The 17,028-nt window shown below is 42.7% G+C and overlaps 1 protein-coding gene across 1 annotated transcript in view; it reads right to left on the bottom strand.

Annotated features, from left to right (window-relative positions):
* Positions 1-13,428, bottom strand: part of Sap130 (Sin3A-associated protein, 130kDa) — a 73,492-nt gene extending 60,064 nt beyond the window's left edge. The window contains exons 1-6 of the mRNA XM_013521047.1: positions 13,253-13,428; positions 11,607-11,724; positions 3,846-4,081; positions 3,013-3,171; positions 1,804-1,915; positions 145-269 (exon numbers count right to left, since the gene is read on the bottom strand). Coding sequence (XP_013376501.1) covers positions 145-269; positions 1,804-1,915; positions 3,013-3,171; positions 3,846-4,081; positions 11,607-11,718 — 744 coding nt within the window. The 5' untranslated portion in view covers positions 11,719-11,724; positions 13,253-13,428. The remainder of the gene's footprint in view (positions 1-144; positions 270-1,803; positions 1,916-3,012; positions 3,172-3,845; positions 4,082-11,606; positions 11,725-13,252) is intronic.
* Between the last annotated feature and the right edge of the window lie 3,600 nt (positions 13,429-17,028).

Here is a 17,028-nt window from a genome sequence, read left to right as displayed (position 1 = left end):
ACCCTTCCCTCACTACCTACCACCTACACACTGCATATCTTTCCACATTTCCTCAGGTCAAGTCACTGAGGTTTGCCTGGCAAGGTGAGTGACCGCCATCAGGCATGCAACACTTGCTGGCTGAGTACCCAAGGCCTGACATGCCTGGATTGGTTGGTGAATGATGTGCTGTACTGCTGGTTGTGCTGTGGCAGCATTTGGCAACTGTGAGGTCGGCCTCAGGACTGTGGTTACTTTAGAACTGGACATTACAGCAGCAGCAGCTGCACCTGAAAAAAAATTGGTTTTGTTAGCATGGCTTTTAGACTCACACTTTAAATAGATGCAGTTATATTCCCTAGGGAAATAATGATTTCTAAAACTCAAAACGTGTGTGGCATTTAACTGAAGTATGCTACCCTATACTCCCACTGTTTTACAAAGAAAAGTAACAAAAGGCTGGGCACGGTGGCATATCTATTCAGGGAGCTGAGATAGTATGATCTCGCCTGGCTCCGGGAGTTCAGTAAAAGGAGAAATTAAGTACATGTATGCTCAAAAGTTGAGACTTACTAAGATTAATAATTCATACTATTTCTTCAAGGACAAGCTTTAATAAAACCAGCTATTGCTTTGCTTTACTTTTTTATTTTTTACTGCAAGTACCAAGCACAATAAAGAGCAGTATGATGCTGCTGCCTGGATGCTGACATTCCAGCACTTTAAACACCAGCATTGACACTTTGCCTCACCTGACACTGGCTCTGCTGCACTAGTGCAGATGTCAACATTGTGAAAAAGGAAAATAGTGTCTTAACATCTTCATGAAAATGGCTGATGCCACAGACCCGCTAAAAGGGCTTGTAAACTCTAATCAGGGCACCACGGAATTATGCTATTACTGAACAAAACTGATTTTGTGCTTGCTAAACTGATTTTGCCAACAATCAACTGCTCAACTGCTTCACCCTCTCCAATAGAAAGTAACAATTTCTGCTCAAAACTCATAATTTACTACAATTTATAAAAAATTATAAATTATTGCTATATAAATACTTTGATTGCTATGTGAATTTTTTTAAAAAATGAGTAACTTATTAGTAAATGTAAAAAATATTCAGTACTAGGCTGGGATGTAAATTAGAGGTAAAGCACTTGCCTACTACACACAAGGCCCTGGGTTCAATTCCCAGCACTCTTAAAAAAAAAAGACAAAGATACTGTTAGTATTTCTAGCCAGGCACAGTGGTGCACTCCTGTAATCCCAGCACTGGGAGGCTGAGGCAGGAGGATTGTTGTGAGTTTGAGATCAGTCTGGGCCACAAAGTGAGCTCAAAGCCAGCCTGAACTGCATAGTGAGACCCTGTCTCAAAAAGACAGAAAATTAAAACAAAAAAAATAGTATTCCTGACTTATTTATTAAAAACAAAGACCAAGTTTAGACTGTGATAGCCTTGAGGAGTTCCTCTGAAGAACAATTTTTAGAACACACTAAGAATATGCACTGCTTTAAGTTTTCACATACGCTTGTTTAATGTAATCTGAGAAGCACATATTAGACCACGTTAAAAACATGTACTGCATCTACTTCTACTGTCTTGCAACTTTAATAAACTGACCTTGGATACACTCTATGTTACATCTTCTACTAAGCATGTATGTGTCATTGTACAGTTTGAATAAAACATGGAGTCTTTTTTTTTTTTTGGTTTTTTAAAGCGTTTCCCTATGTAGTCCAGGCGGGCCTTGAACTAGTGGCAATCCTCCTGCATGCTGGGACTACAGGTGTGTTCCACCACACCCAGTAAAACATGGTGTCTTTACCTCGAGGTAAATGAGAAGCTCCAATGTGAAGAGGCGGCCCAGGAGCATTGCTGCGGATAATAGACATCTGTACATTTGTGGTCATGATATGATGCAGGTTACTGGGATGTCCCTGGAAGAAACAGGATACAAAGTCATCTTCACGTTGCGTGTACACACTATCTCTAGGAAACCATCTCCCTACACATGTAGGTAAAGTTGCTCCTATTAGTGGGAACTTCCAAGGGAAACAGCTGAGGACATTCAGTTTTAGCTGTTTTACACACCATCTTCTATAATGATCCATGCCACTAGGTATGTCACAAGTGAGTATGAGGAGTCTTCCAATGCTTCAGGCCTACCTAAATGCTAGATTCCAGGAAAAGGACATATTTGATTCTACTTTTAGAAGCTCTCATCTTCAACATTAGCCTTTCATATTTGTTTTCTCTTCTCTAGCTGAAGGCTTATTTTGCCCTAGTTCCTTTATGCTGCTGAAGATTTCTGAATGTCAGTATTCAACAAGTACACCCCTATGCGTTCTTCAGCTCACTTGTTAAATGTCCCAACCCTCTGTCATCACTGCTTCTCAGGTGAGGGCTTCTCCATTTCCAGGAGTACTCAGCAGTATGACAAAAGGAAAACAACCCAGGGCTTTTGGAACATGGGTTTTGCTCGATAGCATGATGGGAAAGCATTTAAATTTAGATTTTTCTCATAGATAGACTTAATGATCAAATACACTTAAATGAACAGAACTGTAAAATTAAAGAAAAGAAAAGAAGAAAGGAGACTTCAAAATAAACACTTACGACTACAGGGGTGTCTAAGGGAATACATGAGCACCCAAAGAGGCACGTATCTGCAGTTCTCCAAGAAAACACAAAGGAACAATGCCCAATGCTAGTGCTATGAGGCCGTTCCTAATCCCTTAGAATTGTCTCTGTATAACCAAAGACAAACTGGACTCTGATTCCTTGAGGATACAGATGATACAGATATAACTCGATTTACCCCATACTGAGGGTAATGCCCAGCACACAGCAGCAGATGCTTGTAAATACTGGCAACTTCTCTAAAGTCTTTTTCTCCAATTTACTATATTGCTCTTGCAGAAATCCACGCATGCGTAATTTTTCATTTAGGACACTGCTCACTGTATGCATTCAATACATAGTGATCAACAATTTGGCATTAAATTGTTAAAAATTAGCAAATTAAGAAAAACACCTGTTGTCCACTGATCGTTGCCACGGGAATGGCTGAAGCTTGAGGGATGCTACTCTCCATGGTAACGGTAACCTGCCCTGGAACCTTGGGGGGAAGTGACAAGGTAGAAGGTGGAGCAGGAGCAATGGGACGGCTAGGCATAGTGGGCTTCGGGGGCGGCTGTGAACAGAAAACCACACAACACGTATCAATAGCTTGTTCTAACGACCCATTTCATTTTAGAGTTAAAAAGTACAAAAATCAGATTTAGAGAATGCCAGTAAAGATGCCTTTAGCCCTGTACGGTGTATCTGTCAGCATGACAGTTTTTCCACTGAAGTACTAGCATTTTCAATTTATAGAGGAGGAAATGTACAAACCAAGGCTAAGTGACTTCTCAGAGCCACAGAGACAGTTAGAAATAGAACTGGGACTAAAGCCCAGATCTTTGAGCATAGCTCAAAGCCCACGCTCTTTATTCTACACAATGCTTCCTCCCAAGTATGTGCAGAAGTAAATAAAACTCCCAGTAATTGAAAAATAATCCAAAGGTAATACACAGGCGGTATGTCCAGATACTCCCAAAATTTTAGCTACTACTACAAGGAGACAAGTGTTCCAAGTCAGCATGCCCATAAACTGAATAACACCAATGTCAAAACGGCTAACAGAAAAGAGCCTGTGATGCCACCTGCACATAGGCACAAGTCTAGGCACTGCAGAATAGCAGAGCTCTGAGTGACAAAGAGCTAAACTGACAGACTAAAAAGAAAATATGAAGTTTGAGTCTAGGACTTTGTTAAAATCATGTCTTTTGCTAGGGTTCAGTGTAAAATCTGAACCCTCTCCATTACCTTCATAAGTCCCTCCGAAAATGAGAGTGGCACTGCTGGCGTCAGGTGTGCTGGTGGGGCTGTCACTGCGACAGGTGTGGCTGATGCGACAGCATGGTGAGTAGACAACATCTGCACCTGTGGGTAGGGCCTTACCACGACGGGCTCTTGTTTCTCCTCCCGGGCCTGGAGGGAGCTGCTGGAACCCAGGTGCTCCCTGGCGCTGACGTCAGCCTCTCGACCAGATTCATCATTGACTAGGATAGATAGGAAGAGTGAGAAAATATATCAGTTTCCAACTAAATTAATATAATGCACAGATAAGAGTGGCACTTATAGGATTTATTCTGGATATTGTAGCTTCCCCACCCCATGAACAAAGGGCCTGATGACCATTTAAAATAAGCTCAAAGAATTTCAAGTGAATTACAGGATATAAGACAATTTCATTTTAAAAAAAATTCTTTTCTTTTCTTTTTTTTTTTCCAGTACCAGGAATTGAACTCACGACCTTGCACTTGCCAGGTAGGTGCTGTGCCACTGAGCTAAATCCCCAGCCCCCTAAAAAAAAATTCTTAAAGTTATATAAACCTAACATTAAAACGTTACATGTAGTACAGTTCCCAACTCGAATAACGTAATTTTTCAAGATTGAGGGACAGGAAGGAGAGAGATGATTTTTATTGTACACTTTTTGTTTAAATGGTGCTGGGGCTGAAACCCAGGGCCTCACAGGTAGAAAGCACTCTACCAGAGTTACAACCTACTCCACACACACTATTATTATTTTTTAAATTTTGCACTACCAGAACATATAACCTATTGAAAAACTAATACAATCAAGGAACAAATACTAATGTACTAGAGTTTGTGAAAATATTAACTCACACTTGTTTATGATTTTTCCAAAAGAATTTAGCATTTTTATTTTTTCTGAGCATAAAGATAATATTTAGTTATGAAGGAAATTTAAATTATTTGTAAGACTATAAAGAAACGAAAGGAATCCCAAGCTCTACCTCATAAGGCACCAACAGTTAATATTTCCATAAAACCTTCAGATATTTCTCACTTGTTTTTAATTTGGGGTGCATTTGTATTTAACCATTCCTCACTGGAGTGTATGTAACCTTTGTAAAACTAAGTGCACAGAAAAAAAATTTTTTTGAGACAAGGTCTTACTCTTTAATTCAGGCTGGCGTTGAACTTGCTATGTAGCCCAGGCTGGCTTCAAACTTGTGCCAGTCCTCTTGCCTCAGCCTCCCAAATACTGTGTGGGCCACCACGTCCAACCCATAAATGTTAACTGTGCAGCTCAATGAACTCTCACAACTAAGTCACCAGGACCCAGCTCAAGAAACCAAGCAGAACCGGGCCCCAGACACTTTTCTGTGCAGCCACCCACCCCTATCACTGTCTCTCCCATGGAAATGCACTGTCGTAACTTGTCACACTAGGTTAGTGTTGTCTCTTTAAACTGTACCTAAACAGACTCCTAGCATAAACCCTGTTGTGTCTTGCTTCTCTCACAGATATGACTGGTCCATGTTACTGCACACAGCAGATTCTGCACTCTCAACATTCTAAAATATGCCATTCTGTGAACAGATCACAAATCATCCACTTTATTGTTAAGTAATTTAGATATTTTCAGTGTTTCGTTATAATGAGTAACAACAATATTGCCAGTAATATTCTTATGTCTTTTGGTGAACACAGACCTTTTCTAGTTGACATATACCTAGGAGCAGAGTTATTGAATACAGTATCATTTTTAAATATGTGTACACAGCATCATTTTTAAAAGGCCATGTGGGATTGTACTGCATATATATACTATAGGTTTTTTAGCCACTATGTCACTGATGGTTATTTTAAGTTACTTTCAAATTTTTACTATTAACAACCTCTTCTGAAAAAGATTTCTAAAAGCAGAAGTGCTGGGTGAAAAGATTGATATACCATTATTTTGTAATGTATTGACTCTTCTCCCAGATCATTTGGAGTTTTAAAATTCTGATTTATAAAACCAACTGACTGAATTATAATTTATATACAATGAAGTGGATACTCGATGAGCAGTGAATTCAATGATTGTTTTTTAAAGAAACATTCTCAGCAATACCTACAACAGAATGGTTTGGTCAGATGTTAAACACATTAAAAACGTTCCAAGAAACTCCCAAAGTAGGTTCCAAAGCAACTGTACCATTTTATGTTCCACCTAGCAGAGTAAGGGAGTTCTAGTTGTTCCTCCTCCCCACCAATGTCTGATACACAGCTATTCTAGTAAGGATGCAGTAGCAGCTGACTGTAACTTTAATTACTATTTCCTTTCTTTCTTCTTTTTTTTTTTGTTTCTTTTGAGACAGGTCTCCCTATGCAGTTCAGACTGGCCTCGAACTCAGTGATACTCCTGCCTCAGCCTCCCGAGTGCTGGGATTACAGACATGCATCATGCCTGACTATAATTACTATTTCTAAAATGACTAGCAATGTTGAACATCTTTTTATGTTACCATAGGCTACTCATACACATCTTATTTTGTACAGAATATGTCCATTTTAACCATTTTAATCAACAGGCTTAATTGAGATGTAATTATCATATAAGGTTCTCTAATTCTCTGTGCAAAATTAGATCAAATTTCATAAGAGGACAGAGTCGTGTAACCACAATACAATGATAAAGAACATTTCCCACTACTCCAACAAGTTTATTCTGGGCCCTGCACTGTCAATTCCCTCCATTCCACTGTTACGCCTAGACAGCATCCATCTGCTTTCTGTAGTTACAACTTTGAGGATAGAAATGGTATCACAGTCTGTGCTCTTGTGCGTCTGTCTGCCTTCCTTTAGTAGAATGTTTCCTGCTATAACACGGAAGCTCATCCATGTTGCGATGTGTTTTGGTAGCCTGCTGTTCCTTTTTACTGCTGAGTAGTATTCTATACTGTGAATATAGCACAATTTGCTTATCTGGCTTTGAGGTCTCCCCTTTTTGGCTGTATAAAAAATCTAAGAATATGTAAGTGCAATTGAGCTGGGTGTGGTAGCACACACCAGTAATCCTACCATGTGGGAGGCTGAGGCAGGAGGATCGCTGTGAGCTTGAGGCCAGCCTGAACGACAGAGAACATATCTCAAAAAAAAAAAAAAGAGGAATAAGTATGAGACTTTATATAAACAAACCTTTTCACTGGTCTTTCATTTACCTAAGAAATGGGATTGCTTACTGCTTATTAAGTGTACGTTTAATTTTATGCAACATTTGCCAAGCTGTTCCCAAAGGGACAGACCCTTTTGCATTACCACCCATAGCAGTGTATCGAGTCCTTTGTCCTCACATCAAGACCAGGGCTTGGTGCTGTCAGTCTTCCCAACATAGTCACTCTGGTGGGTGCAGTGATTGTTCACTATGGTTTTAATCTGTACTGCCCTGAGGATGAAGGGTGAGCAACTTTGCATGTGCTTCTTTGGCATTTATTTATTCTTCCTGATGTACCCAAATATTTGTCAAATATTTTTACTATTAATTTATGACTTCTTTATACATTCAGAACGTGTCCTTTAATAGATTAAGCATGGAAAATGTCCTCTCTTGGTGGCACAGCATGCCCTTTGATTTTCTGAATGGTGTCTTTTGAAGAGCATTCATTTTTATTTTGCGTCAGCTGCTTCTATGATTAGCTTTTTGGGTGTGTGACCTAAGAAATTTTTGGTTACTCCAAGGTTGTAAATAGTTTTTTCTGTTTTTAAGATATTCTGAAATTCACATTTAGGTCTGTGATACATCTGAGTTAATGTGGAGATTGTAAGAGTCGAGGTTCATTTTTTGCCATATGGATATCCTGGTATTCCAATACTATTTTGTTGTACAGTTTATTGTGTCCTTATTGAATTATGCATTTTGTCAAAAGTCAATTGACCGTATACATTTATGTCTATTTCTGTAATTTCCACTTTATTCTACTGATACATAGTTTTATCTTTATGCTAATACCACACCATCTCAATTAGTGGAACTTTGTACCAAGTTTTGAAATAAGGTGGTAGTGCTCTCCAATTTTCTTCTGGCCAAAACTGCTTTAGCTATTTTAACTCCTTTAGATTTCCGAATAAATTTTAGAATCAGACTGTCAAGTTAAAAAAAAAAAAAGCATGGTGGAATTTCAAATAGGATTTTTTTTTTTTTTGACTCCACAGATCACTTTGGAGAAAACTGATACCCTAAAAATACTGAATTTCCAAATTCATGAACATGATAGACCTTGTCTTAGCAATCATACAATCTTCTAACTTTATGTCCTACATATATTTTGTTATATTTATCACCACGGGATGTTTTGTTTGTTGTTTTGTTTTCATGCTTTGTATATCTGACACACGGTCTCACTATATAGTCCAAGCTGGGCTCAAACTCACTATATAGCCAAGGCTGGCCTTATACTCTTGATCCTTCTACTCTAGCCTGCCAAATGCTAGGATTATAGGCATGTGCCTCCATGCCGAGCTGAAGTACTGTTTTGTATGTTGCTGTAAATGACACTAAGAATTTGATTTTCCATTGTCTGTATTTAGACATATACAGTACTTGACACTTAATCATGGATCTTATATTCTACAATGCTACTACTTTTTTTGTTGTTTTTTGAGACAGGGTCTTGCTATGTAGTTCAGGCTGACTTTGAACTTCTTATGTAGCCCAGACTGGCTTTGAACTCATGATGATCCTCCTGCTTTGGTCTCCTGAACAGGGGATTACAGGCATGTACCACTACACCTGGCTCAACTTTATGAATTTTACCATCAATTCTAATTTTTTTAAAGAAGATTTTCTAGAGTTGGATACAGTGGCATATGCCTGTAATCCCAGAACTATGGGAGGCTGAGGCAGGACAACTGCAAGTTTGAGCCATACCTGGGCAACTTAAGACTCTATCTCAAAATAAAAAGGAAAGGGGATTAGGGATATGGCCAATTGCTGGGCCTCTGGGTTCAATTTCCAGCACTGGAAATAAATACAGAAATAAAAGATTCCTTAGAGCCTGGTACAGTGGAAAATCTCTGTACTCCCAGCACTCCAAAGACTGGGGCAGGAGGATCATCTGGGAAACTTATCATGCATGTACACACATATACATACATACACACACACACACACACACACACACACACCCGAAGATGTAGCTCATTACAAAGGCGCTGGGTTTGACACCCATTACAACAAATACGTAAGTAAAATTAAAAAATACAAATAAGACTCTTTAAGATTTCTGCATACATGAGCATATTGTTTATGACTACGGACAGTTTTACTTCTGTCTTTACACTTTGTATTGATTTTTAACTTCCTTTTTGTCCAGATAATTTTTCTCTAATAAAATGCTGAAGGGAAATAGATAATTTCGTAACATCTCCCTATTTGTCCAGGAAGACTTGATTTTTAACAACTTCGTATTGATCATTTCCTGTTAGGCTCTTTGGGATTCACCTATCATTTCCTTTCAGACATTTGGATTTACTTCAGTTCATTTCTACCAGAAAAGCAGCATGAAGTGTTAGTTCTCTACACTTAACTTTGAACTTGTGCTTGGAATCCTAACATGCTTAAGATCCCAAATCATCTCTTGTGATATGTGCAATAGGAAACATAAACATTTAGCTACTTAGGAAAAACTATTTTCTTTTCTTTTCTTTCTTTTTTTTTGGGGGGGGGGTCTTTTAGAGACAGGGTCTCGCTATGCAGTTCAGGCCAGCCTTGAGCTCACTTTGTAGCCCAGGCTGGTCTCGACCTCACAATGATCCTCCTGCCTCAGCCTCCTGAGTGCTAGGATTATAGGAGTGCACCACTACACCCGGCTCAAAACTTCTATTTTCTTAAGGGCCACTGAAAGAATAAACATATATGTATTTTTTAGAAGTAAATTACAACATTTTGGGTTTAAATCAATGATTTCTTTTTCAACAAAATTTGAGGACAGTTAATGCTATGAGCCACCTTTTTAAATGTGGAGTTTAATTCTTTGCAAAGAACAGATGTTTTAAAATGTTCTCCTTAGCTATACTCCTTTATATTATCCTGCTGTGAGTTTATACCAAAGACAAAATACTGTCAAAAGTATTTGTTAAGGAATGAAGAACTAGCCAGATGCCTGTAATTCCAGCACTTGGGAGGCTGTGGCAGGAGGATCACTGTGAGTTGGAGGCCAGTGTCCACTATATAGTGAGACCGTGTCTCAAAAAACAAAACAAAAAAAATCAACCAAAGAAACCACCTCAAGACCCCACACATCACACAAATGGAATAACTTCAGGTGGCTCGCTAAGAATAAGAAGTTGCTGAGTATACCATGCCCCTCCTCAAGACCAGCATATACAAAGATGCATGAGAAAAACAGTCCTGGCTCTTCTGCAGTGTTCATTCTACAGTGCTCATAACTTGTGTTACTGCAGAAGATAGAGCCAGCAAAGACTTCAAGAGAAAATGATATCCAAGATGAAACCTCAAGAAAGAACAAGAATCAGCCAGATAAATGAGTAGGGAAAGACAAGACTGTGATGCAGAAAAGAATGTACAAAGTCCCAATGTTATAACACTTGGGAACTTTACATCATTTGTTCAGAAAATATGAGTAGATGCACCATCATAGGAGGCATAAACTAGTTTAAAGAAACTTCAAATCTAAAGGGAATTAAATTTGTAACACGTTGGTAGGTGGAAAGCAATACAATAGGAAATGAAGGTAAAACGTAAGAGAAGGGTCACCACTGACAGCTAAGAGACAAAGACCAATTAATGGCTTCAGCTCTTGATTTGAGCAATCAGGAGACAGAGGCACCATTTACCATAAGGAACACAAGAAGTGGGGAGTGACAGCCAGGCACAGTGACACATGCCTGTACTTCCAGCATTCTGGTGGGCTGAGGCAGGAGGGACACAAGTTTGAGCCTAACCTGGGCCATTTAGTGACTAAGCAAGACCCTGTTTGAGTTTTAAAACGGATGGGGGTGGGGGGCATCTACTATTGCAGTTCAATGCAAAGACCTGGGTTCAATCCCCAGTACCACCTATTCTCCATTCCCAGAAAACTGCATGGTAAAGAAAAAAAAGAATAGAAAAATTTACTTCATTTTGCAACATCTTTTTACTTAATGCATTAAAAAAAATTATTTGAAGGAGCTCCTCAACTTTGCACTGTAAACTGGACTGGGAAACTGAGGGGAGAGAGGCAATCTGGTGCATTTTACAACACACGGCATCCCTTGCTTCTATCTATCTGATGACCATAGCACCCCAAAAATATCTCCAGATATTGCCCAATATTGCCAAGGTGGAAAATCACCTACTATAGAGAATCACTGATCTATATAGCACTGGAAAAGGTTACCATGACTAAAAGCCAAACTGCACAGATGTACATATGTACTTTTTAAAAACCTCTTTTCCTAGACAGTAAACTCCTAAGAGGCAAGACTTTTATGAGTTATACACTGTTGGGCTCCCTCATGGCACTATTACTATACCTGTGGGAGTTAAATAAGTACATATTAGTGCATCTAAAAACTAATTCTTATAGATATGCTTTACTAGAGTACATGTGAAAGAAGCCATTACGAGAGACAAATATCTTATTTAAAGCAGTAAAGTAATACAACCTTTCTCCAATTTCAATAAACTAGTATTTACTAAAATTCTAGGAGAATTTTGATAATTTTAAAGTTATAAAATTGGCAACACTCTTAAAACAGGAAAACAGTATAGAAGGGTACACATCTCACCCGTAGCAGCTGGATTTATCAATCCTGCAGAGCCACTGTTTGCAATCTGTGAAGGTGGCTGGCTCAGCCCAGAGGAAGGGGTTCCTAACCGAGGAAACTGTTGAGAGCTCATTTCCACCTACAGTACACAATCATATAATTATTACTAGCTTGGAAGGTTAGAATCAATATTGAGAAATCAAGGCATCTTTAGCATCCACGATATCTTCCCATAAAATAACAAATGCAATATTTACCTAAAACATTAACTTATGAGCAACATATGTGAAGACATTAACAAATTATGAAGGCCACGTGAACAGGTATCGCAAGGCATATGCACACCTGTGTAAAGTTTTCTAGAAAACAGCATGTGTCTTTGAAAGACTCAAACCTCACACCAAGGTAAACAAAACTGTAATTAGTATGTCATAAGAAGACTCAGAGGGGAAATGCTAGTTCCAAGAAGGATTAGAAATACTACATTAAGATCTGAAGCAAAAGGCATTCCCAAACGATTTTTTGTAAAGGCCTCCATTTACGGATTTCCTTTTTCTTGTCTTTTCCAGACTCCCGATCCTGCCCCTTGCCAGAGAGACTCCAGACCTCTACCTCTTCAAAAAACATCACCCACTTTGCCCTCAGGAGCCACGCTCTACCGATCTCCCCCGCTTGGCCCCCTACCCCATTCCGAATCCCGGGTAAGATGGGAGGACACGGGTTTCCAGACACTCGCGTGTCCGACCCCGTGTCCCACGAAGGGGCAGGCGTCCTGGAAGAGCCCTGTAAGCCCCACGACAGGGTAAGCAGTGTGCCTATTCACCTGTGGCCGCCGCCCGCCCCTCCCGCTTCCATAGCGCTGGCCTGGGGGTGCCGCGGAGGGCCCATCCCGGTAGCGAAGCTGGGCTACGAAGACAAGGACAGAGCTCATGCCCTAGTGCCCCGGGCTCGCCGCTGTCCAGCCCCGCTGGCCCCACTCACCCGACTCACCCCGCCACCCGGCCGCAGCTCCGCTCCCAGTCCTCTTCCCCCGAACCAGCCCCTTCCTCTCCCGCCCGCCCATTGGCTCCACGCCCGGAGCGTCACTGGAGGACCCGCACCAATCCACAGCGGCCTGCGCGCTCTGGGCCCGCCCCACCCTCCCGCCGACCGCTGGCCAATCAGGAGGGAGTATCGCCGGGGCGGCCCAAACCCCTCGAGGCTGGGCCAATGGCAAAGGGAGACAAGCACTCTCGGCCAGAGAGGCGGGGAGCGGGGAGGCCCCGCCTCGACCGGGGTCTGAAAGCGGCGGGCGCAGGGCCCGGATGTGGAGAGTCACTTTAAACTGCTCCAGGAGCCAAACTCCCTGGGCCGCCCGCCCGCCCGCGCGCCCGCACGCCCCGGGCCGCTCCGCTTACCCGCCGAGGCCCACATCAGCCACGCCCCCACTCCCGGGTCTGCCCACCCCTCCTGGTGCCTCTCCCTTCCTCGCCAGAGGACACCCTGCCCCTACCGCCGGCTCAGCCGCGGTGTCCAGCTTGCGAAAGAGCTGCAGCCCAAGCAATAGGAGCCGAGGCACCGCTGTCCTTCCCCCGGTACGCGCAGCGGGGCGGACACTGCACCCGGGTTCGGCCGCCCCGCCCCCTCGTCTCTTCCCCTGCCTTCCTAGGCGCCCGTCCCGCCATTACCTGGGTGCTTCGCCGAGTGGCCGCCGCGCCGCCTCGAGCTCCCTCGCGTGCACTCCCCGCCTGTGGGGCCGACGTCCTCGGGATCCAGACCCGCGCCGCCGGGGCGCTAGCTCTCTGCCCCCCACCCCTCTCTCAGCGCCGCTGCTTCCGCCGCCGTAACGAGCCTCTCGCCGATTGGAGGGGTCTGACCCCGCCTACCTTCCAGAAAGCCATTCAGCTCTTAGCCTGAACCGGAGAGAGGACGGCCCTGCCCCTTGGCGCCGCGGAGGCCTCCGGGAAGTGTAGTTCCTGGCGTCCGGAGGGCGGGCCGCGAAGGAGGTGGTGAGCTCCGGGGCGGGGCCTTAGAGGACCAGGCCAGAGCCGCACGCCCCTTTGCTGTGTGGGGTCGGTTCAGCTTTTCCTCTTTACAGAGAGGGAAGATAGTGGATCCCCGCCTTCCCCTCAGCCTGACGACACTGGGTTTCATTTTACCGAGGTGGGGCGGTACGACGCGGAAGGTTAGTGGAGGCCCGGCGGTGCAGCGGGCGGGGCCCAGGGCGTCCCGTTTGTGCCCGTGTCCCCGCGCCGCGTGTGGGTCTGGATGTCACTGCCACAGACCGTGGCCGTCAGAACCTCAGCATGGAGGGACGGGCGCGCCGCGCTGGGACGGCAGTGTCGGGTCCGCGCCCGTTCCCGCCGGCCAGGCGCGAGGGCTCTGAGCCAGCTCGGGGCAGCGCGGCGCGCCCTCCCGCGGTCCGGCGTCGGGAGAAGCGCAGGCGACGTGAAGTTTGGAGTGGAGCGCTGATACGCCGGTGGAAGTTTTAGCCAAAGCTGCTGAGACCGACTTCGGCTCTGATAAGAGATTACGACTCCCCTTCGTAGGTGCTATTTTAGACCAGTGATTAGTTAAAAAGTAAACGGAGCTCATATCCCTTCTTGCTGTCTTGTACAATTGTGTAAACCAGCTACTTGATAAGAAGAGAGCAGGACCTGACTACAAAGATGAGTCACAAATACCCCTTCTCCTCTCTCAAGCAGCTTTTTAAATTTTTATGTCATTTTTAAATGTCTGCAAGTAACTAATATACGTTAGCCTGCTTTTTAGGCAGTTTACTCCTTGTTGGATTCTATTGTCGACACCCTTACCAAACTGCTCCCCCAAAGTCGCCAGTACCTATTCAATTTCAAATCCAGTGGTCCTGTTCAGATCTCTTCTTTCACTGAGCAGTAATTCCTTAAGACATTGTTCTCTCCTCTTCTAGGATTAAATATAGTTTCTCCAAGGCAGCAATGATCTTTTAGAGCTATATTGTCTTCCAAAATGGCTTCATGTACTCCCAGTTTCAGTTATCCGTGAATATTTTCATACGCTGATCTCTTAAGTTTTACTAGTCCCATCTTGCTGTACCATCTTCATAGATTTCTAGCAATCCCTTGAATTTCACATATTGAACATTATACTGATTTGCCTCACTTGTGTATTCCTCCTGATTCCTGAGTTCCTTTATTGGCATCACCTTCCCTTCTGCTTTCAACTTCATACCTGTTTCACACACTCTTCATTTGTCAGAATCATCGTGTTACCTGATAGGTATCTCTGTATCTCTTTTCCATTCATTTCTGCAGTCTTCACTTAAATCTTCATTAATGTTTTATTTTTTTGAAATGGGGTCTCACTATGTTGCCTCGACTAGTCTCAAATTTGTGGGTCAGTGATCCTCCAACTTTGGCCTCGGGAATGGGACTGTAGACCTTAACCACGATGCCCAGCTTAAGGCTTCATTATTTTTATGGAATGTGTTCCCCAGTCAGACCTTTTCCTATCCTTTGTCTGTGCTCTATAGAGTTTTCTTAATTCACTAATCTGAGTCCATCTTTTCCATCTGTAGTGTTTCAGTAACTTCACAATATATTCCAAACCCCTAGTTTTTAAAGGCTTAATGATTTAGACCCTCCTCTCTCTCCAAACACGGGACACTAAACAACAGTTTCTATCCTTTCTCTGCACAGTTTATTTTATCTTTTTAAGGGAGGAAAGGTTTATTTTGACTCATAGTTTGTAGAGGTTTCAGTCCATAGCTGGTTCCAAGGCAGAGTGGCAGGGGAGCATTGCAGAAGCAAAACAGTTTATGGTGTGGCAGGGCAGCAAGTAGCAAGCGATAACAGCAGCAGAAGTATCAGCCTCTCTGCACAGTTTAGCTTCCAGGCCTTTACTCAAGCCTGAAGTTCCTCCTATGATTGGCCTTAATCTCAGCAATCATGTAGTGATGCCTTAAATGGAAAGAAAAGAATTACTTCAAGATGCCTTCATCAAATTCCTCTCCTGCCACCCTTTAGATACTTCCATAGGTCTTCCTCAGAACCTCTATTACAGCAGTGATCTGAGTCTACCTGTATTCCTCCTGGAGCAGGCAGAGAGAAATTACTCATCTTTACATCTCCCACCAACAAAGTGGTATATCCAGACAATAAATGTTTGCTGAATAAAATTACATGAACGTGAATGAAATCTGAGTTCTTTAAATTTCTAGGGATAGTCTCTGCTGCTTTATTCATTCATTGCTGTAATGAACACTTAAAGTAAAATAGATGCTTCACCCATTGTTGTACTGTTAGTGTCTAGACTTCCCATCCATTGATCGAAGTGTACTAAAGATAGACCTGGTGCTCCAGCCTATTGAACCTTCCACCTTCCTCAAGTGTTCAAGCCCCTTGCCAGTTTCAGGGGCTTATTGAATTGTCAGGGTTTTGAAAATGATTGTCTACTCAACATAGTTTGATGGATTAAGCAAAATACAGTCATCCTATCTGCTGGGTGGTTTTCTAGAGAAAAACAAGAAACTACTGCCCTCTGTCAACAAAGAGGATAGATTATTCCTTCAAGTGTCTTGTGGTCAGTTAAATGTCAGCTAATGATCTGTGAGTGTTGGTGGAACTCTACTGGACTTTTATTTTATATCACTGGACCCAGATGTTTCTCATCTGTCATGACCTGAGTGATCCAAGGATACTGATCATTTGTGTTTCTTCTCTGTCCAGATCCTCTCCTAGACTCAACTTCCTAGCCAGGAAACATCTAGTCCTTTCCATTTCATTCATTGGTAACATGAGCTTGTCATTACTTACATCAGTCTTAGTTTACAGATCTAGATGACCCATACCTACAAAAGATGTGACACTTTTGAATTTGCCCACACCCATTGTTTTTGTAACTTGTATATGTTCAGTACCCAGGCAAAACTTATCTGTCTATTCCCAGCATCACATTCTGGCTTTTTTTTTTTTTTTTCAGTACTGGAGATTGAGCCCAGGGTCTTTACACTAAGCTACTTCCCCAGTCCTCAGCATCTCTCTGTGTACCATCATTCCCACCTGTGTTGGTTTGGGGCTTATTTTGCAAGGGGAACAATATAATACAGGACACATACTTCATATGATTATGTATAATAGTCACCCAAGGAACAGTATACAAAAGAGTGCAGGGAATCTGTCTACACACTAAGACCAAGGAATCCAGCTGACGGCCTGGATCCCACAACAATGTCCTACATGAGTTGAACTGAATACCCAGAGTTCATAACAGTGCCTTCCATGAATCCAACTGGAGGCCCAGAGCCCATGACAACATCTCATGCAGGCCTGTTTCACGGATCTGCTGGGAAGGCCCAAAGGTCAGTAGTGGAATTTACAAAGTCTGTGCCAGCAGGAAGAAGGACCTATGCTAGCAGGCTGAGGGATCTGCACTGGAGCCAGGAAGTGATGCTCAGAAGAACCAGAGCTCTCCCAAAGGGTACCAC

This window comes from Chinchilla lanigera, unplaced genomic scaffold, assembly GCF_000276665.1.
Source record: "Chinchilla lanigera isolate Chin_1 unplaced genomic scaffold, ChiLan1.0 scaffold00058, whole genome shotgun sequence".
NCBI lineage: Eukaryota > Metazoa > Chordata > Mammalia > Rodentia > Chinchillidae > Chinchilla > Chinchilla lanigera.
The sequence above is the reverse complement of the archived record's forward strand: the minus strand, read 5'-3'. Positions and strand labels throughout refer to the sequence as shown.